The 22194-nt window shown below is 27.0% G+C and overlaps 5 protein-coding genes across 5 annotated transcripts; 2 read left to right on the top strand and 3 right to left on the bottom strand.

Moving 5' to 3' along the window:
• Nucleotides 1-17: 17 nt before the first annotated feature.
• noi (splicing factor 3a subunit 3 noi) lies at nt 18-1934 on the bottom strand. The gene is made up of 4 exons (XM_027341370.2): nt 1697-1934; nt 1144-1626; nt 700-1077; nt 18-645 (listed from the first exon to the last, which is right to left on the bottom strand). The coding sequence occupies exons 1-4, from the start codon at nt 1919-1921 to the stop codon at nt 151-153; spliced, it is 1581 nt and encodes a 526-aa protein (XP_027197171.2). The 5' UTR covers nt 1922-1934; the 3' UTR covers nt 18-150.
• A 128-nt stretch (nt 1935-2062) lies between these two features.
• On the bottom strand, nt 2063-3088 carry RpS3 (ribosomal protein S3). Its single transcript, XM_027341355.2, has 3 exons — nt 2929-3088; nt 2644-2868; nt 2063-2581 (listed from the first exon to the last, which is right to left on the bottom strand). The coding sequence occupies exons 1-3, from the start codon at nt 3070-3072 to the stop codon at nt 2123-2125; spliced, it is 828 nt and encodes a 275-aa protein (XP_027197156.1). The 5' UTR covers nt 3073-3088; the 3' UTR covers nt 2063-2122.
• An 82-nt stretch (nt 3089-3170) lies between these two features.
• On the bottom strand, nt 3171-6477 carry LOC113791563 (nuclear RNA export factor 1-like). Its single transcript, XM_027341354.2, has 9 exons — nt 6218-6477; nt 5894-6149; nt 5389-5829; nt 5212-5321; nt 4434-4470; nt 4287-4355; nt 4070-4221; nt 3681-4014; nt 3171-3610 (listed from the first exon to the last, which is right to left on the bottom strand). The coding sequence occupies exons 1-9, from the start codon at nt 6364-6366 to the stop codon at nt 3269-3271; spliced, it is 1890 nt and encodes a 629-aa protein (XP_027197155.2). The 5' UTR covers nt 6367-6477; the 3' UTR covers nt 3171-3268.
• A 619-nt stretch (nt 6478-7096) lies between these two features.
• On the top strand, nt 7097-11288 carry LOC113791542 (uncharacterized). The gene is made up of 3 exons (XM_075822052.1): nt 7097-8227; nt 9340-10280; nt 10367-11288. The coding sequence occupies exons 1-3, from the start codon at nt 7365-7367 to the stop codon at nt 11209-11211; spliced, it is 2649 nt and encodes an 882-aa protein (XP_075678167.1). The 5' UTR covers nt 7097-7364; the 3' UTR covers nt 11212-11288.
• Nucleotides 11289-17745: 6457 nt separating this feature from the next.
• Nucleotides 17746-21352, top strand: LOC113791589 (uncharacterized). Its single transcript, XM_075822184.1, has 3 exons — nt 17746-17756; nt 18248-18921; nt 19704-21352. The coding sequence occupies exons 1-3, from the start codon at nt 17746-17748 to the stop codon at nt 20873-20875; spliced, it is 1857 nt and encodes a 618-aa protein (XP_075678299.1). The 3' UTR covers nt 20876-21352.
• The last annotated feature ends 842 nt before the right edge of the window (nt 21353-22194 follow it).

The following is a 22194-nucleotide window of genomic DNA, read 5'->3' as shown; positions in this document are numbered from 1 at the left end:
TTTGATTCGATGCCCAATTTATACGTTGCATGATGAATTTTATTTTTTATTTTTTTGAAAGTTTTTTTAGAAAAAAGGAATGAAAAAAAATGATTAAAAATGTTGTTATCTTGGAAAAAAAATTCTTAAATAAAAGTATATTATATAATTTCAAAGTAATCCTTGTCGTTTGAGATCTTCATAAGTCTTTTTATTGACTACATTTCCTTGGCTATCTTCATATTCTTCTTCGTTTGCCGGTTGAAATTTTTCCTTATGTTTTTCATTTTTTAATTTTTCCCACAATGCTAATGCATCCTCGATTTTGGTTACATTTGCAAAATGTGCCGTATTTGGTATGCCTAAACATCGCATACCGTGTGCATGACGCCATTCGGCAAAATGTTTTTGAAAAGCTTTTGGTCCTTTATAAATGGCATTTCCACAAATCTCACAGGTATAAGAGATGTTCAAACCATGAAGTTTATAAAGCCAATATGGTATAGGTTTACCATCCCAACCTAATGGTAAATTTTTAGGATTATAAATGACATCAGTTTCTTCTTCTTCTTCTGGTTCACTTTCTTCAACTTCTTCATCCGATTCTTCACGTTCTCCTGCAGTACGAGCTTGTTTTCGTTGTACATTTTCTTTTGTTGATTGTCGCTAAACGTAAAATAGTTTAGTAATAATAGTTATAATGTTTAATTCATAGATTACCTGTTCATCTAGAATATCTATATATTTATAGATAAGAATTTCCATAAAAGCAATCGCTTTTTGTTTGTCAGGATCCATAGAGAAACCTTTACGTTTGGCAAATAATTTCGGATCAATTTCATCCGGTGATTTATCTCGAATTTGCCATAATCTTTGTGCTCGTTCTTCTAATGTTCCACCACATTTAAGATTCAATGCAATCAAAGCAGATTTAAGACGATCCAAACCTAACGAAGCTAATTCTTCACAAGAATTGAATGCTTGCAAATCCAATGGTGCTCCAGTATTTGACAATACTCCGCTTGTTTCTTTTGGCCAACCGGGAACCTGATGGTTTGCCCACATACGTTCGAAATCTTCCTTTAATTTTTCAACAATCTAAATGCAAAAAACAAAAATTTTCTTAAATTTAATCATTATTATATTAACCAAAATTAGTCTTACGTCTTTGAGTGGAAGTAAAGGTTTGACCCGAGTAATATAGTTTTCTAAATATTCACTTAATGATTCAAGATATTTTTCATATCCAGAATGAAATTTCTTTTCCTTGGGAATATCGTAAAATCGATCAAACATATTTAGATAAGTCAAATAATCAATCTTTGAAAAATTTGTTCCAACGATTCCTTTTAAATTGATGTATTGATTGAAACTTTCATTCAAATCTAAAAATTTCCCATATCCTTCTTCGTCGGTAAAATTGACCAAATTAATATCGGTATCACGTTCTTGAACAAATTTTTCATATTCAGTACCGATCGGTATAGCTATTTCGTTTTGATGATTACGATAAAAATCTTTAATGTTTTTCAAACGTGAATAAAATTCATTAAACTCATTTGTTTGCATAGCAGCAATTTCTGATTTAATTTGACCAGTTTTATCATCATACATCGTAATAATACGTTTGGTAACATCGATATATTTCTGTTGAGATAATCAAGAAAAAAAAAGATTAGCTAAACATTAGATTTCATTATTTAACACAAATACTCACATCAAGTAAATACTTGACACGATGATCCGAATTAATATTTTCACGATGTGTAGTTTTTTTGACAATCAATTCTCGAACCATTGCATTTTCTATTCGTTCACGTTCTTCATGCAAAAGTCGATGATCTTCAAGATAACTTTCCATTATTATCAGTTTTGTAAATATTAATTTTTGTAAAATGAATTTAAAATTTGTTGATATATCAACGAAATGCCGATTTTTCATTTTTTACAACAAGGACATCAACATAAAGGACGTAACGAAAAAAAATTTTCCAATTTGAAATTGGAAATTCAAATTGATTTTTTTTTCAATTTTTACAATCAATTTTAAATAGAAAACTCTCTCAATAAAATCGATTAAAAGTTTTTAAAAAATGAAAAATTTTATTATTTTTTTTTTTAAATTGAAAAATGTTCACATTTCTTATGCCGCTATTTTAGGTGGTTCAGCAACTATTTTCGATTCCGAAAAAGGATTTGTTGGGAGTACTTCATCTTTCGGATTAACAATTTGAACATTATCGGGCAACGGAATCTTTGGTCCTTTCTTTCCAGTATAATCTTGTTCCAACATGATTTTGACCTTTATTCCCAATACACCTTGTCTTAAAAGTACATGTCTGACAGCAACATCAACGTAATCATTTTTAGGCTGACCAGAATGAATCATCCATCCATCAACAAATTTCATACTTTTGGCTCGTTGACCACGAAGTTTACCGCTAACAACAACTTCACAGCCTTTGGCTCCAGATTCCATGATGAAACGAAGAACACCATAACAAGCACGACGAACAGCCAGACCACCGATCAATTTGTAACGAAGAGATTCACATTGTGCGATAGCACACAAACCTCTATCAGCAATTTTCAAAGCAAAAATCTATCAAAAACAAAAATTTTACATTGGTTACTTAAATAAAATAGAAAAGCTGTTAAACATACTTCAACTTTGTCTTCATCGAAATTGAATCGTTTTTGGACCAAAGATGTCAATTCACGGATTCTTCGACCTTTTTCACCTAAAACTGATTGTGTACGAGTAGCAAAGATGACGATTCTAGTTTTAGAGGCTAAAGTATAGACATCCAAACCACTGTAACCATCTTCAGCCAATTCACGGCGCAAAAATTCATCCAATTCGGCACGAAAAACACCTTGATTTACAAACTAAATGGATCGAATTTTTTTGGATAAAATTAATCAGATAAAACGTAGATAATTACTTACGGTACGTTTTTTCGAAATTTCTCTCGACATGTTTGAAAATGATAAAGAATTTTTGTCAATAAAAAAATGAAAAAAAATACATGTGATGAATATGCAGGCAACAGCGAAAGGAAGCAGAAACCAGCAATACACAAGCACACGCATGCACAACACACACTCACACCATCAATATTTTGTGAAGCACACTTTTTTTTTGTGACTCCATTCATAAATATCAGTAACGGATTTTGATTTTTAAATCATGCTAATAAAAAAAAATTTATTTTATATAATTTTATAAAAATATATTTTAAATTCCGGTATCGGTCAATTAATTGAAAATTAAGAGTACGATTGAAATTCAATCAATAAATGCTTCTGGTGGCAATGCATTGGCCTGTTTGAGTTTAAGGAATACATCGTATGCAACGGCAGGATTGAATCCATTTTCTTCAAGACATTGTATTGAAAATTGTCTATTCATTTTCGTTTCTTCTTTGAATTTTCGAATGATTTCTTCACGTGGGTCATTTGGTAATTTAGGTGCCGATGAAGCAAATGTAACATTTGATTGATTTGTTATCAAATTTGATGTGACTATTAAATTTGACGGTTTAAAATCGAAATTTTTCATAACTAGATCAGCTTTATTGGATGATGTTTCTTTTTCAATCAATGGTTTGTGTTCATTTATCTGTTTTATCTGTTCAAAAAAAAAGATGAAAAAATATAAGAAAATGCAAACAAAAATAAATTACAAAAAAATAAATTACCGAAGGAGATGAAATCAAAAGCATTTCATTTAGAATGACAAATCCATTATTATGTGGGACCAAAAAGAATGTTCGGCAAAAGGATCGGAATGAACTTTGTGTTTTTAAAGTTTCTTGCAATAATCCATTAACAACGACATTAATAAATTCTTTGCTAAAAAATGGTATATCAACTTGAAACGTATCCAGATGATGTTTTGTAACAGGCAATTTGTTCAAAAATGAAACAATATCCACATTCGATGTTTTGACCAATTTCACCCATAAACTTTCATCTCGTAAACGGAGTAGATTATGTGATTCTTTCATTATAATATCATTCGGTCTATACATTCTATAATTTAAAAATAATTAATTAATTTTGGAAAATAAATTTCGAATAGACTTACGAATTATTCGAAGCAATACTGTGAGTGAACGTCGCTGAATCATGATAAGCGACCATCAATTGTTGTCGTGATTCCGAATCATACATTCGAAAATATTCTTTTAAGAAACCAGTGATAAAAGTTTTCAGACTTTCATCAGGAATGAATGAACCCTAAAATTTTCATGGAAATGTCAAATATAATCGAAGTTCGTTTTGATAATAAGAATATATTGTACCTTTTTTTCCGGTATATTATCGGCTACAGCCAAATCGAAACCAATTTCAGTGGGTAATGCTTCTTTGTCCTTGATGATATTGAAAAAAATTGAAAAAATTGATGTAACAAAAAAAAAATTTTTTTTCTTGAAGAAAATCAAACTTACCAAGGTTTTTAAATTTTTAAATATTTTCCGTATTGCGCTGAGAATAAATCCATTAAAAAAGAAATAATTAAAAAAACATTTTAGAAAAATTTTGATTTTAAATTATTTAAAATGAAAAATAATTTTTTTTTTTGAAATATAAAAAACTGAAAGAAAAATTCTTGCATATATCGCAAATCAATTACTATAGGAAAATGTATTCAGATTTAATTATCAAAAATTGCCTTCCAACAAACAAATTATCTTTGAATGATAACGAAGATAATAAACCCCCGGTTAAAAAATTCATTTTAATTGAATTTAATATAATTGGTGTACAAAACCTTTTGATAAAAATTCTTAATTTACTTTTATATAAATGTTGTTTTGAATGATTAATAATTCGATTAAAATTTTTTTTTTTTCGACAACCAAATGTACTTTTTTTTCAACAGTTCATTTCGAACGTTTATGTCATCATTATGGACGTTTGTTTAGTAAACTATGAATTTTATCAGGTTTTGTCACCTATTTTTTTTAAATACAGCTTACGATATGTACTTTTTCGATGTTTTCTTATTCATTGAAACCATTTATATTTTAAATGGTTGAAGAAAACCAAATATTTTTACTGTCGGATATTTTTCCGACAATATATTATTATGAATTTTTCGGGTACAAATAAAAAATATACCGAATTAGGCAATAACACATTTATAACATCAATAATAACAAGAATTCTATCATATGAAAAAATGATGAATGGATAAAAAAGCATTGAATTAACAATGTTACAAACCTGACATATGCTGCACTACTTTGATAATTGTTGATTAATGGATTTCCTTCTAGATCCAATTCCAAAAGATCAAGATGTTTTATATGATCTAATTGTTCAAAATTGTTTATCTATAAAATAATAAAAAATGAAATGAAATTTTACATTTTAAACTTATTAAAATCAATCAATAATTACATTATTTTTCGATAAATTCAATGCTTTCAATTGAGTAAGTGATGATAAATCTTTCAATGGTTCCAATATTTGTATTTTATTATCACTAAGATTAATGGCTATCGTATTTGGAGCATTATCAATAATCAATCTAACGATATTAGCAAGAACATTTGGACGATTTAACATAATATATAATCCTTGACTTTTTAGATGTTTAGAATGTGTAAATTGACTTAAATCCATTATATTGGTATGATGATCATATTGTGAACTCATTGCGATCTTAATCAATTCAATGTATTGATCGTTCATTTGTATTACTGGTGGTGGTGTTCTTTGTGTCAATATTATTAAATTATGACCACTATTTGTTTTTATCCGTCTGCTTAGGCCACGTAAAGTATCAGCTTTGTCTTGACCATTTACATAAAAGACACAATTATTTTGTCCAATATGATACTGATGATAAATGAATGAATTGATTAAAAATTAAAACAAAAAAATTTCATTAAATAAAGCTTACATTATAAAATATTATTTCGTCATCCATATCATCTAAATTTTCTTTGAGTAATTGTCTGATATATGCTTGTTCATATTTATGACCATTTGGAATGGTAACTTTGAAAAAATCATCACCACTTCGACGATTATTTGCATCTTTATTATTATTATAATTTTGAGAACGATTATTTCGTGATGATGTTTGACGATAATTATTTCCACCCGAACCACGTATATTTCGTCGTCTTGGACCTAATCGATTGTGAACATTTGATCTATAGAATTGAAAAAATATTGTTGAATTTTAAAATTTAAAACATAGACATAGAAAAAAAAGTATTACCGATCATCATGATCATTATATGATTGTTGTTGATTGTCATTATATTGTCTTCTTCTATTATTATTTGGCTGTTGTGAATTTTTATGAAAATATTGTTGTTGCTGTTGGTGTTGTTGTTGTTGTTGGGGACGAGGTTTTCGGCTCATCATGATTGAAATTTCGATATTAGTAAACTTTTTTTTTCAAATAAAATTATTTCAAAAAATTATTCGGTTTGTTGTTGATGGAATGAACAGCTCATTTTTTTTTTTTTGGTTCTGCATGCTCCAAATGCCGTTCATATATCCCAGTACAATTTAATAACGCGTTCTTTTTTATTTTGGTTTGGCGCGCATACCGCGGACAAATATCGAAAAATTCATCAATATCCCATTATATTGATAATCCTGTTTTAATGGTAAAAAATTCCGATTTTGTTTATAATCCACCACAAAAAAAAAAAAAACACTTTTCCATGTTCAATAATATGGTCGATTGAAAATAATAATAATCAATTCGATAGCAATTAAATTTCAATGGATTTTTGTGTATTTTTTCCATCTTTCCATTTGTTTTTTTTTTCTTAAAATCATCATTGACGGTTATGAATTTCATTTGTAAATTGTTTGCTTTCAATGCCAAAGAGAGAATTGTTGTACCACTATTTTGTTTTGTTTTTTTTTATAGCTATTGCTAACTAAAAAAAAGCAACCACGATTCTTGGAATGGCGCACGAGCGGAAAAATCGTTTTATTCATTAGATTTTTTTATTCTGTTGTTGTTGCAATTCTAGATTCTAGCATCTATCCGGTTTATCCATTATCAGTCAGTCAGTCAGTCAGTTAGTCAGTCTGTTTGTTAGTTAGTTAGTCGATTGAATTCTCCAAAATAACTTTTTTTTTGTTACTGTTTTTTTGTTTTGTTTTTTGGGTGCAAATCATTATCATGTGTGTTTTCGGAATTTGTTCAATCGGTTGTCAGGTTGAAAATTCCATTTGATAATTTATAGTTCACAAAGAAAGATATCAGGAAAGCAAAACCGATTTATTCGGTTGCTAGAATAATTTATTCGTCGATTTATTTTCTACATTGTGATTGGATTTTTTTTTTTTCTTTTGATTCATCTGAATTCTGTTTTTTGTTTTCCCGAAAAAAAAACATTAAAATAATGTATATATTTAGATTGTCATGCATATTGATAACCATATTTATTTTTTGCCAACTGAATATTTGTGCATCTTCATCTGAATTTTCTTCATCATCATCATCATCGATATTTATTCTTATTGCGTCATCGAATAAACAACAACAACAACAACAGAAAGAAAAAGAAAATAGTGAAAATGAATCTTATGATCAACAACAAAGACGACTACGACGACGAAGTACAGATTATTTTCATTCAATTGCCTATCTTTTAGATGAAAATTTTATTATAAATCATTTGGATATTTTGAATGATTCCATACAACAAAAAAACGATATTCAAAAAAATAATACATTTGCTCATAATATTGATTCGAATGATGAAAAAATGAACAAAATTCTTTTAAATCCTGATTCGAAAATCCTTAAATCATCAAATAATTATAGTGATGATGATTATGGATTATTGAATGAAGAACATTATTTTGGTCATAATGATGATGATGATTTATCCGATGATCTTAATCTTCATATTTATCATATATTTAATATATTATTAATATTTTTTTATTCATTATTGGCTATAATTTCATTAATTGGTAATGGACTTGTTTGTCGTGTACTATTAAAACCTAAACAATCATCATATACATTACCGATTACATCATCAAATGGTACGGGTACATCAAAATTATTGATAATTAATCTAGCAATTTCCGATCTATTACTTACAACATTCAATATACCAATGAATATTGTACGTTTTGTTAGCCGTGATTGGCCATTTGGTTCATTAATCTGTACAATGATGCCTTTTATACAATCAGTTTCGGCTTATTGTTCAGCATGGACAATGATGATTATTGCATTTGAACGTTATCGAAAGTAAGTGTTTGTAAAATTGATACTATTTTATTCAAACTATTGATTTAATCAAAAAAATAGAGAATGTAAACAAATCTTTTGAAAAAAAAATCTTCTTTACAAATTTAAATAAATAAAGTATACCTACCTATTTCTTGTTGATCAATCAATCGATTAATCGATCAATTAAAAAATCGAACACACAAAAAACATAACGCCTACACAACAACAACAACAACAACAACAACAAAATTACACATCGAGCATCTTATCACATACTATTTATACAACAAAAAATCAAATGTTGTCAAAATAGAATCGATCAATCATGAATATTCGAATGTTTATTCATTCACAGGAAAAAAAAACAAAAATGTCTTGCTCTTTGGCATTTTGTCTGCTTCTAAAAAATAAAGGAATTAGTTGACGAAATTTTCTTGATAATGCCAGAAAAAAATACAAAATAAGTTTTATACAATGTTGCTAAACATGATAAACATTGAACATTATTTACCCCTCAAAAAAAAACAGACAGATAAACAAAATTGTGTAATTGAAATTTTCAGCTTCAAGCTATAGTCCCGGTTTCTGATATAATATTTTTTTTTTGGAAAAAAAAACATTTTGTTTTTCTATTTGCCTGAAAAGAGAAACCAAAAAAGATTTCGAAATCAACTGGCCAAATTTTTTTTTAGGATTTTAAATTCAATGAATATCTATAGAATTTATTTTTTCCCCAGAATATTTCAACATTTTGAACTTGATGTGTATAGAAAACAAGATATATCGGTATAATTATTGAATATATATAACACTCTAAGTGTTATTAATAATTTAATAATTTTCCTTGTTTCACAAAACAAAAAAACCTTCATCTGTTTCACAAAATTCCCTTGAATTGTAATTAGAATTGAGTGCGGGTGAATATTTTCTGATAAATATTTTTTTTTTAATCAACATCAAAAATTATACCGAAGAAGAAGAAGAAATATTACAAATTTCATAATTGATTCAGTAATTGATTTTTTTTCCATTTATAAAATGATTGTGCAGATGATATTTTGCTTTTTGTTTCGGTGTTTTTGTTAATGTTTTTTGCTGTTTTTGTTTCGTTTTTTTTCAATTTTCAAAAGAATTTTTCATCCTCGTACAATGTTTCGTCTACGTAATTTATATCGAAATAATCATTATAATCGAAAAAAAATTTATAATAATAATAATAATCAAAAACATCGTAATATAAACAACAACAACAACAACATTAATGGAAATCGAAATTCAAGCTGCACTATGATACAAACAAATTTTTCGGAAAATTGTATTCGTTATTCGGTTGATTCTTCGATTGATTTGGAAAAAGTAGAAATTTCTACAAATACAAATCGTTTCTGTATTCATCATCAATGTCATCATAATCAACAACAACAACAACAACAAATTCTGAATAGAAAATTTTTTCCAAATTTTTATCAAACAATCGAAAGAATTTTATTAAATTTACGTTATTGTTTTTGTGCATATTTTTGTTGTTGTTGTCCGATTCGGTGGATTCCACCACCACCACCAGTCATTAATCAATCACCATCAACAACAACAACAAGACAAATAACAAAAAAATCAATATTATTATCATCATCAACAACATCTTGTTCAAAACATTTTTCACCAACCGCTATTGTTTTAATAATATGGATTATATCATTAATATTATCCATACCACATAGTTTATTTAGTAAAATTGTACATCATGATTATATTGAAATGACTAGATGTACAATAAATAATTTTCCAAATGAAAAAACAAAATATTGGTTAACAATTTATACATTCATTACACAATATATTCTACCGATTGGTATAACATCATTTTGTTATCTACATATTGGTGTATTTTTATGGCGTCGTGAAACAATTGGTCTGATTTCTGAACGTAAACGTTTATTATTGCTGCAAAGGAAAAGGAAACGTATTCGTTTATTAATAATGGTTGTTGCAACATTTGCTATTTGTTGGTTACCATTAAATCTTTATATTTTGCTCACCGATTTAGGTTTCATTACACATCATCATATTCGTAAGTTTTTGTTTTAATTACTTTTTTTATTTTGAGTTTTTTTTTCAATTTTTTAATTTTTTAATTTGTAAATTTTATCATCACAGTTTTATTTTTCATTGTTCATTGGTTTGCAATGAGTTCTGTTTGCTATAATCCATTCATTTATTGTTGGCTAAATGAATTGTTTCGTCAAAAAATAACATCAATGTTAAAATATTTATTCTGCAATCCATGTATTATAATAGCTGAACGTTTATTTTGTTGTTATTATTGTTGTTTTTGTTGTTGGTGTTTACGTTGGTGTAAACCAAATACATTCAATACAGTACCAACTGTATCAACTGTTTGTGATCAAATTTATATGGATAATAATTGTTGTTGTTCAACAATTAATAATAATAATAATAATCAACAACAACAACAACAACAAATTTCAATAGAAAATGAATGGAATTTTGAAAATGAATTAAATCAAAATCCAGTTTCATTAGCATCATGGTCAAGCACAACAAATAGTGGTAATACAACTGGACAACAACAAGCTATTTCTGAATTAATTTCAATGTCTGCTTATCTTGAAAATAATCAACAACAACAACAACAACAACAACATTCTTTAAATAATCAAAATATTATCAATAGTTTCGTGACAAAAGAACAACGATTAGCATTGATGACTACACAAGCTGGACGTCGTCGTTATCATAGTGGACAATTAATAATGTTATTGACAAGAGCTAATGCATTTCACCAACAACAACAACAACAACAACAATCTCAACGACAACAACAACAACAACAACAATCATCGCATCAATCAAAACAAAATGAAATTGAAATACCCGAACCCGAACCAATCACAAAAACAACATCACTTAATCTTAATTCATTTTGTTCATCATCTGAAACGGATGAAATCAATAATAGTCCAAATTGTGATAATGTTTAAAAATACATTGCAAATTTCGAATCAATACGATTATTATTCATTTCATTTTTTGAGATTTAAAAAATTTTGTTACAAAACACACAAAAAAAATCTGCCATAATGTTTTTTTTCTCCCTTAACATTTCCTTTTTTTTTAACTTATTTCTCATTTTCATTATTCCATACCACATTCATGAATTTTGTGTTTCTATTTTCGAATAATCCAAATCAAATTCAGTGATTCATAAAATAATCAGTGTGATTTTTTTGTTTTGGTTTTGTTTTATGATGTGAATCGAATAAAATTAAATGATTTATTTTTGACCATTTCAACAATTTTATTTGCTTGCATTGCAAGAATTTTCGCAATTTTTTCTTGTTCTTTACATGTTGATGTTAATCCATCGAGAGAGAGAGAGAGAGAGAGAGAGAGAAAAATTTCTATGAATCCCACTATCACAATTTGGCTGACTTAAATAATAATAATAATAATGATACAAATAAACTCGAATTGAATGGCTTTAAATAATAATGACAATGTTGTTGTCGTTGTTGTTGTTGATAATGATTTATCGAAATGTTAAACTTTAGTACAACTGATGATGGTGGTACAAGTTTGGTAATATGTTCTTTGATGTTGTTGTTGTAAAGAACATATAAGATCGAAAATTAAATAAAGATTCTTTGGAATCAAAATTCATTTGATCTTTTTTTTTTTGTTCAATGTTGATTTTGTTCAATGTCGAACAAAATAAATCATCATCATCGATTTTGATTCAATCTTAATGCCAAATGAACTGAAACGAACGAATGAATGAATGAAAAAAAATAACATTCAAAATACATTCGTCGAACATCTATATTATTTTGGTAGTTGCAAGAAAAAAATGTCAAAAATTCTGATGAAATATGACAACGACAGACGAAAAATAAACAAACAGAAAAAAATAATAATATCTTTTTTCTACCCAGTAACACACAGAATCACATAAATTAATCATACAATGTGTAGAGCAGTGGTAAAGGTGTTCGTAATAGAATATTCTGTTATTTCATTGAATTCATTATGGCTCCCAACAGAAAAAAAAACAAAACAATGGTAACAAATGAAAAATCGGATAATAAAGTTGTTCTCTTTTGTTTCATTATACTTTGACATTTTTGTTGTTTTTTGTTCAAAAAACAAGATAAAACCTTATACAATGAACAAAATAGTATTTCCAATCAACCAAGTTCTCAAGATGATAAGGTTTGAAAGTTTGTTTCTATTATTTTCGCTTGAAAATATCAGCTTCAGCATTATATATGAGGTTTATAATCCAACCGGCTTTCAATATATATGTTTTTTTTTTTTTTAAAAGTTTAGGCCATCTCATTAATATTGAAAAAAAAATTTTTTTTGGTGCAACCGAAAACGAATGTCATTTTTTTTTGACTCTGGAAATTTATAATGAAGAAAAAAAAAGTTCATTTTAATTCTTTATCGTTTTTTTTTGTTTCGGGGAAAAAAGGTATACCTTATTATTATTATTCAACATTGAAAAAGAAGATAAATTATTGTTTGCAACAAAAATAAATTATTGAAATCAAAAAAAAATTTTTTATTAAAATCAATTATTTAGTTTCGAATGATCTCTCGATTTGTTTTTGTTTTCATTTTGGCTCAAATTCTATTTCCACCTAAACCATCTTCTTCCTTGTTATTTTTGTTTGTTTGTTGTTGTTTTTTTTTCTACATTCCAAAAATATGAATGTAATAAGATTTCCAGGAAAGTGAATTTGTTTTTTTTTGAATCAAAATCAGAAAAGAAAAATAAACAAAAGAAAATTCCGATGTACTACACAACCGATTTTTCATGGAATTGGAAGAAATTATTTTAAATTCAAAATTGTGCAAGTTGTTTAATTTTTTTTTGTGAATCAAATACCAGAAATGAATGAATCAAGGAAGGAAGGAAAAAAATGTTGTCTCTTCGAATACAAAGACAAAAAACAAAAACAAAATGATGTAACAAACTCCTTGAAAATAAAGAAGAACAACAACAACAAAAAATGGTTCAAATTCCTAAAGTTTTTCGTAACGATTTTTTTTTCAATTTTTATCTATTATTATTGTTTCTTCGAATTAACATCACAAAGATTTTCTCGGATGGTGTGTAAATAGAAGAAAAAATAGAATCTAGAGTTTCTTGTCAATATGAAAACAAATCCTTGTCTTCTTCATCATCATCATAAATAAATATTGAAGGATCTGATGACATCAAGAGCAACAACAACAAGAACAACATAAATAATGGAATTTTAAAAATCCTTTTTCTTTTTGTTTCTTTTTTCTTTTGGGCAAAGTATTTTTAAGACATTTTTCGAAAAGTTTTTTCAACATATTAAATGACAAAATATATTGATCGAATTTCCATTATCAAATCAATTGATCGATTGTATCGATCAATAAATTACAAACTTGATCAATGATCAACAACAACAACAACAACAAAAACAACAATAAAAATCAATCATATAGCCTCATATCGAATATGACAAAAACATTGTATCTTTTTTTTGGGGGGTATTCTTTTCATCACAAAAAAAACTTTATTTATTTATTTATCCGGATTACTGTGTTATATAACAAACGTTAACGTTACACACAAGGCAAAACAAACGAACTAACGAAACAAAATTATTTATTGTATTTATAATGAGATATTTAACCTTCATCACGATTATTGGCTTTTTAAAACATTTTATTTTACAATATATTTTTTCACCGTTTTTTCTTTCAAAATTTATAATTAAACCAACCAATAACAACTGAAGCCATCACTAATCGCATTCATTTGTTCAAAACAAAAAAAAACAAAACGAAAATTCCTATATTTAAACCAGCAAACAGATGGAAAAAAAACATAATATGGATTTAAGCTGATGATTATTATTATTATTGATACTTTGTTAATAATGATTATTATTATATGATTTTGTTGCTGTTACCTAATTATGTACATATAACATATATTGATAATGATTATGTTGGAATTTCGTTTCGTTTTGTTTCGTTTCCAGTTCTGTTCCGTCCTGTGTCCATTTTAATGTTGTTGTATGAACGAATTATCATGTTCGAATGGCAAAAAAGTTCATTTTTTTTGTGCAGCAGCAAGGCAATATTCTAATGATTTGTTCGTGTTTATGCATATTTTATATAAATAAAAAAAAAACATTTATGATGGATATTTAGCACATCATCATCATCATCATAATCATAATCATAATTATCATTATGTTTGATGTTAAAATGAATGTAATGTAAGGTGCAATGAAAAAACGAGAAAAAAAATCAGTCTGAATATATCCAATAGGAAATGAATTCTGTGTATATTAAAAATAAAAAAAATTCGTGAATGACTAAAATGAAATGATAAAGGTTTTTTTCTGTTTATTTTTCTTTTTTCTAATATAAAAAAAACAACCTTTCCATTTAAATAAATATGATGTTTAACAAAAAATAAAATGTTTTCGTTTTTTTTTCTCAATGGAATGTTGTTGAAACCACCATGTTTGTTCTATTTATTTATTTTGGTTTGTTTGTTTGTTTGTTTTTGGTCTTGTCCTTGTTGTTGCCTAAGGTTCTCTCTCTCTCTCTCTCTCTCTCTCTCTCTCTCTCTCTCTCTCTCTCTCTCTCTCTCTCTCTCTCTCTCTCTCTCTCTCTCTCTCTCTCTCTCTCTCTCTCTCTCTCTCTCTCTCTCTCTCTCTCTCTCTCTCTCTCTCTCTTTTGGTCACTGAAACAACATTATCATTGGTTACCAGATCTAATGGTATATATCGAAAGAAAATGATAAAAATGATAAAATTAGCAAAAAATAAAAAATTTCTAGTTCATGCTTTTAATCGTTTTCATCATCATCATCATCATCATTAATATTTTGGAGCAATTTTGAATTGCATCACCATTTCCTATATTAATAAAAAAAATAAAGTAACAACAACAACAATAAAAAAACCAAATTGGAAATAATATTGGGCTCATTGTTGAATCAATTCGGAATCAATTTTTTTTTTGCTGGCTGTTTTGTTGTTGTTGTTGTTTTCATATCAACCAAAAACGTTGACAAAACTATCAAAGGAATTCACTTGAATGATGAAATAATTGGCTAATTTTTTTCTTCTTGTTTCATCTCTTTATATTGGGCATTACGAAATTTCCCTTTTTTTGTTGCTTGCTTGGTTTTTTCTTCTTCTTCTTTTTGTCAAACCATTAATACATATGAGTTATTTCAGATTATAAAAACAACTTCTTGTTTCATAAATTCTTTATGAAACTAACAGAAAAAAAAATAAATTATCATTAAGTTTGCTTCTGTATACAAAATATAATTCTCTCTTCCTTTTCTTTCTCGAATACATTTACTGTTTATGACAATCAATAGGTTTATTTATTTTCTCCACCACCACCACCACCACCATTATAATAATTACATTAATAATTTCCGTTGATTAGAAGATTTTCAAACGAATATCATTGATGAATTGATCTGATCAAAAAGAAAAAAATTATGATGAATGAAAACTAACAAACTTTGGGCGACAAACATTTATTTATAGCATTCTGTAGCATTCAAAATTTTGGTTTGCTTGTGTTTGTTGATACAATTCTCAATCAGATTACAAAAAAAAAGGATTTTCATTGCGAAAATGTTGTCAAAGAGGATTTGTTGTTGTTGTTGTTGTTGTTGTTTTATGCTGTTGAAAACAATCAAAACATTATACATTTTTAGTCATTTTTCAATAGAATTTCGACATGGTAACAAAAATCATTTCATTTTTATATGAATTTAGCCACCAAAAAAAAATAATACATAATTTATTGATGTAAATTGAAAAATTTCAATAAAGAATTTAATCAGAAATGATTTTATGATGTTTGATGTTTGCTAAACGATTTCTCAATTGTGTGTGTGTGTGTGTGTGTAGTTTTATAAGAAAACCATTATACAGTTTTTTGTTTGTTTAGACTACGGTCCCATTTTTCCCCCTGAAGCTCTATCTGAAATCTTATCTGTCATCATGAAATTTGATGATGGTAGTGTGTGATTGGTGAAATTTTGAATTGAATTCTTCTTTTTAATTTTTAATTTAAAAATTACTGTTCAAGTTTGTTTACTTTCTTTTCAATTTTTGTGTGTGTGTGTTGAAAGCGAAAAAAAACGCAATTACAACATCTATAGACATAGAAATAAAAAAACGTTCGAAAAGTTATTATCAGCTTTTCTTCATTACATCCTATACAAAAAATTGGTAATAACTTTTCGAACATCGTCTCTCTCTCTGTATACAGAAAGTAATTAATCTTGTTGTCAGATTCGTTTTTTTTTGTTTTTTTTTGTTTGTTGGTTGCTTCTCTATATCTCAATTATTAAATTTGATTTTCGATTGAATCAATTTGTAAATAGAATTTATTAATTGAACTATATTAAAACACGAAAAAATAGATTCCAGAAATTGAACAAATTAATTAATGAGAAGAAGCATTTAGCTACAAAAAAAAAAAAGAAGATTCTCTCAACACTCATCACTTAAGCACTAAGTGGATAAATGGAATGAATGATGACATACAATAAATAAATAAAGAAAAATCTGTAAATAACTAAACAAACAAATGAATGAACAAAAATTTTTGTTTTTTTCAGTTTTCTGTTTGCGGTTGGTCGTTAATTTTTTTTTATCATCATCATCATTACTGGCTGTCATTACCTTTTCTAATTGTTTTTATTTTTCGTAATGATCATTTGTAAAAGGAGAATAGAAAATAATAATATTAATAATTAGTTAAATATGATTGTTTTTTGTTTTAGGTTTATTGTTTTTTTTCTTTCTTTCTTCCATTTTTATCATTCTAATGGATACTTAATGTTCATCAAGATTGTCATCGTAATCATCATTACTAAACGGCCATTTACATCGTTTGTTCTTTCGCATTGTCGTTAAACAAATTCTTTTCAAGGTATCCGAAATAGGTGTAAATGATTCTTGTATAATTTGTTTTTGTTTTTTTTGGTTTGATTCAAACCCGGCTTTGATAATGCGGTAGATAGATATGGAATATTGCATATTGCTTACTTTGCTATAAATATTTCTTTTCACCAACTAAAAAAGCACTTGTTTTCTCAGTGAATGGAAAAAAAACAACAACAACAACAACAACCATAACACGAAATTGATATTGATGGTTGAATAGTACTTACTTACATAACAAAATTAAGTACATACAAACAATTTAGAATGTTCATTTACTACTTTATTCATTCATTCATTCATTCAAATGAATAGATGATGATAATTTGATGAATAATAATGGAAAAATGAAAAGATTTTTTTTAAAAATAAAAAAAAAGAGTGTGTGTGTTGAACATGCTTTTTCTTATATGAATATTATTCATTCATAAAATAACCAGAAAAAAAAGAAAAGAACAACTTAATGATTATTATGAAAGAAAAAAAAGATCATGATGATGATGATGGCAGCTTGTTTGTTTTCCATTGGTGAAAATAAAAAAGATCATGGATAAAAGGTAATCATTATCATTTTGTTTATCCCGAAACAAACAAACAAACATGATTTGTATATTTTTGACTACTTGTAAATTATGTTTATAAAATTTTTTTTTGTTTAGAATATGATTCTCTTGTTTGTATTTTATTCTGAATAATAATAATAATATCATTACAATACAATGAATAATATTGATGATAGTTATGATTTTCTATTGGATTATCATCCAAATTCTAGCCATGTTCAAACATTTATTACTAAACAACAACTTGCATCATCATCATCATCACAATCGAATGTAATCGATCATCAACAACAACAACAACAACCAAATTATTCAATAGTTCATATGGATTTTCGAAATTCGATTGTAAATAATTATTTAGTCAATGAATCAACTGTAAATGTAGATTATCAACAAAATCAATATTATCAATTTAATAATCAAAATTTTTATAATAATAACCATAATTCCATAATAGAAAATCAAACATTTGAACCAAAACAAAGCAATAATAATTCTGTTCAAGAATTTACATCATCAAGAAATGATGATGATGATAATAATCTAGTTATCGATATTTCAAATAAATCCAATTTCATAACAAACTGTTATTATAATTCAGCTATTCAATTGGCTAAAGATGAAAATCAACATCTGTCTTCCTCTTCCGCATCATCATTGTTATCAAACATCAATAAAACAAATCCAACAGAATGTTTGCTACCCGATAACGATGGCCATTCGCATCTTTCAAGATATATTAATGATGATGATGGTCAAAAAGCTAATAATAATAATAATTTTGATAAAAATAATGAGAAAAATATCGTCGATAATAATAATGATAAAGATAATGAGAAAAAATTAATTTGTTGTTCATCGGATTTATTGGAAATAACATCACCCATAACAACAACGACAACAACAACCTCTACTATACAATCCTCAACATTATCCAATCAAAATGCGGATTGTTTAATGGTTTCATTAACATCATTGAATATTGGTGAACGTGAATGTGTTAATTGTTCAACACGTAATACACCATTATGGCGTCGTTATGGACCAAATAATTTTCTTTGTAATGCATGTGGCCTTTATCAACGTGTTAATGGTAATCATAGACCATTAATGAAAAATATTCGTAGAAATATTACGACAAATAATACAAAACGAACAGGTAATTTAATTTGAAAAAAACCGAATCATTTATAATTTCTAATTGATGAATGAAGAATCAAATAGATTTGATTTATTATGGTTGTTACATCTAAATTAATGAACAAATAGCAATAAGTTTCAATGGAAACCAACACTAAACAATTGGTAATTGATGTAATTTATCTTACACACGCAAAATTCGAATCATTATTTTTTTCTCGATGATCAGTAATATGGGGAACAAATTCTTTTCATTTCTCCATTCAGTTCAATTTGTCAAAAAAGAAAAAAAATCTTTAAATTCAACATTATGGTGGGAGAAAACCAAACAGAAAACCAAAATGAAAGAAGGAAGAATGAATCTCAATTCATAAATTAATTCTATTGTCAAGTTTAGCATCAAAAGGGGTTTTTCATTTTTATTATTCCTTCCCATAATCATTAAATTTAATATCCATAGTTTTGGATTTCTTTACTAATGAGTTGGATTTTGTTTTTTGTTTTTTTCTCATACACACACACTCCTACTCTCATAGGGATAATATAAATGTTCATTTATTTTTATTTATTAACCGTAATGTTTTTTTTTCGTTTCATTTTTTTAAATTACAAATTTTTCATTATTATTTAATGATCCTGATGTCGATGGATTAAGGAAAATTGATTTTTGTTTTTTTCTGTCATTTATGTTTTTTAAGACATAAGCTGCCATCTACGAATCGAATGATAGAATAAATTTCCAATTTTTCTTTTCTCTTTTTTTTATTCATTCAAAAAAAAAAAAAAAAATCAATCGATTAGGTTTATGTTGTGCAAATTGTGGAACAAAAACAACATCAATGTGGAGAAGAAATACAATGGGTGAATCTGTTTGTAATGCATGTGGATTATATTTTCGTTTAAATGGTATTAATCGACCGATTGAAATGCGCAAAGAATCCGTACGAACAAGAAAACGTCGTACAAAACCAATGTTAATGTTACGCGCAATGTTAGGACCAGATTTTTTTACAAAAAAAACACCCATATCATTATCGTCATCTTCATCAACAATGAACAACCACCAACATATGGCTGATAAAATTGAATGTCAATCATCATTAGAAAAGCTATTAAATTATAAGCCACAAATTTTATCTACTAATAGCATCCAAAACATCAAATCTAATGAATCGTTAAAATTCCAGGAAAATAAAAAAAGTACTATTAATAATAATAATGATGATAATGATGAAAAAAACATTGATAATGATTCTACGAAACAATTTGATTGTCATGAAACAGCAACAACAACAAATTCTTTCGTTAATATGAAACGAAAAAAATTTTTTAATCAAAATCATCATCATCATCATCATCATCATGAATCTATTCAAAATTCTAACGAAAAATTTCAGGAATTAGCTCTTGAATCAGGATCTACTACTTCTTCTATTTCTACTGATATTTCTAATTATCCATCAAATAATTGGCATAAAAATTCTTCTTCAAATTTATTGGAAATAAATTCATACACTTCATCAACAACAACGACACCCGCAACAACATCGTTCAATAAACATCAAGAATCATTTTATCAAAATGAAATAATAAGGGTGCCTATGGTGAATCATCATCAGCATCATTCATCCGATCCGATGAACAATATGAAAATTTCGACACATTTTCAATATTTGCATCATGATTATCAAGGTCAACAACAACACGAACAACAACCACAACAACAACAAATTGAATTGAATAATTTTTCAAATAATAATTATAATGATCATTGTAAAAATACTGATATAGAATCTTTTTCTTCTTCTTCTTCTTCTTGTTATTGTTGTTTAAAAAAGGAAACATCACTACTGCCACCACCACCTGAACCACCACATCAGGAATCACCATTATTTGACATTTCGATGCTATATACAAATCATTCATCATCGTCATCGTCGTCATCGTCATCGTCATCAACATCATCACCGTAAATCATCATAGTTGACATTTGTTATCAATTCAAGAATTCATTCATTTTTTTAGATTCTTTTGCTTTTCCTTTTTAGCTAAATTACTTTTTTATCATTTATGCATGAAATGATTAAATGATGAAATGATTTTTTTCTGATAATAATAACCAGACAAAAAATAAAGGAAAATTATCAAATTAACTAAAGAATTTTGGAAAAATAAAACGTTATCGAATGTTACAGCATTTGAAAAGGTGGCGAAATGATCTCATATATGATGATCAGCAAAGCATGATAATTTTTGGAAATTATTTGAACAAAAAAAAAATGTTTGTTTTTTGAAAAGCAAATTAATTCAATTTGTTTTATCTTTGATCATTATGATCATCAAACTGTATTGTAAGCTCATTTTTTTTTTTTAAAATAAATCTGATCACCCAATGGAAAAAAAATAGCCATCATTAATGAATTTCTCTTTTTGTTTTCATCTTTTCTATAGAGATAATTAAATTTGTTTGAACTCTTTTTCAATATGGGGCAACATGGTTCTGGACATTTCATATCATATCATATCATCATTGAATTGATTGAACATTTAATAATAACGACAAAAGAAAAGAAAAAATATCATTTTTTTTTCATTTTGATATTACAAATGAATGAATGAATGATTATGATGAAAGCTGTGACTAGACAGAGACACAGAGATTTTCAATTCCATATTCTCTCTCTCATTTTTTTCCAATTTCATAATTCATCGTTGTTGATAACAACAATAGATGATGATGATGCGTGTCTCTCGCTCTCTCTCTCTGTCTGTGTTTTAATGTGTTCAGAACGTGTGTTCAGATTCTCTCTCTCTAGCTCTATTTTGTTTTCGTGATAACAATTTAGAAGATAATCAAAAAAAAAAACAAAAAATGAAAAGACTTTTTTTACACATGGTTTAAACAAATGGTCACACATATTTTGTAATTGTAATTGTATGGCGGCAAAAAAAAAACTAAACTAAACAAAACAAAACAAAAGCATGGACCTCATATATTAATATCATCATCACCATTTTTTTTTATTTGGTTGAAAGAATCCTACCTGATTTTTTTTTATTTTCATCCAATTCAGCCACATATATAGGATAGCCAGCACACAACTTCAGGCATTTCAACATATTTTTGAAATGAAAACAAAAAACAAAACAAAAATAGAATAATAATAGAATTTTATTTGTCTTTTTTTTCAAACATTTCATTTCATTCGTGACATATATACAGGAAAATTCAAATTATTATTTTTTCTACTTACCAAAAAACATCAGCAATGAACAAGAATGAAGAATGAAT

This window comes from Dermatophagoides pteronyssinus, unplaced genomic scaffold (assembly GCF_027571235.1).
Source record: "Dermatophagoides pteronyssinus isolate colony J.1.1.1.1 unplaced genomic scaffold, Derpt_VIB-CSIC_2022.12 sq0015, whole genome shotgun sequence".
Classification (NCBI taxonomy): domain Eukaryota; kingdom Metazoa; phylum Arthropoda; class Arachnida; order Sarcoptiformes; family Pyroglyphidae; genus Dermatophagoides; species Dermatophagoides pteronyssinus.
Note: the sequence above shows the minus strand (reverse complement) of the source record. Positions and strands in the feature narration are given on the sequence as shown.

Excerpts from the sequence above, each read along its gene's own strand:
- noi (XM_027341370.2), bottom strand. The coding sequence starts at position 1,921 with ATGAAAAATCGGCATTTCGTTGATATATCAACAAATTTTAAATTCATT. Across the intron at positions 1,627-1,696 it reads GTGTCAAGTATTTACTTGAT|AAATATATCGATGTTACCAA; the intron begins GTGAGTATTTGT and ends TTATCTCAACAG. Across the intron at positions 1,078-1,143 it reads CTTTACTTCCACTCAAAGAC|ATTGTTGAAAAATTAAAGGA; the intron begins GTAAGACTAATT and ends TTTTGCATTTAG.
- RpS3 (XM_027341355.2), bottom strand. The coding sequence starts at position 3,072 with ATGCGTGTGCTTGTGTATTGCTGGTTTCTGCTTCCTTTCGCTGTTGCC. Across the intron at positions 2,869-2,928 it reads AAATTTCGAAAAAACGTACC|TTTGTAAATCAAGGTGTTTT; the intron begins GTAAGTAATTAT and ends CGATCCATTTAG. Across the intron at positions 2,582-2,643 it reads TCGATGAAGACAAAGTTGAA|ATTTTTGCTTTGAAAATTGC; the intron begins GTATGTTTAACA and ends TGTTTTTGATAG.
- LOC113791563 (XM_027341354.2), bottom strand. The coding sequence starts at position 6,366 with ATGATGAGCCGAAAACCTCGTCCCCAACAACAACAACAACACCAACAG. Across the intron at positions 5,830-5,893 it reads ACGAAATAATATTTTATAAT|TATCATATTGGACAAAATAA; the intron begins GTAAGCTTTATT and ends ATTTATCATCAG. Across the intron at positions 5,322-5,388 it reads TGAATTTATCGAAAAATAAT|ATAAACAATTTTGAACAATT; the intron begins GTAATTATTGAT and ends ATTATTTTATAG.
- LOC113791542 (XM_075822052.1), top strand. The coding sequence starts at position 7,365 with ATGTATATATTTAGATTGTCATGCATATTGATAACCATATTTATTTTT. Across the intron at positions 8,228-9,339 it reads GCATTTGAACGTTATCGAAA|AATTTTTCATCCTCGTACAA; the intron begins GTAAGTGTTTGT and ends AATTTTCAAAAG. Across the intron at positions 10,281-10,366 it reads CATTACACATCATCATATTC|TTTTATTTTTCATTGTTCAT; the intron begins GTAAGTTTTTGT and ends TTATCATCACAG.
- LOC113791589 (XM_075822184.1), top strand. Across the intron at positions 18,922-19,703 it reads AAATAATACAAAACGAACAG|GTTTATGTTGTGCAAATTGT; the intron begins GTAATTTAATTT and ends TCAATCGATTAG.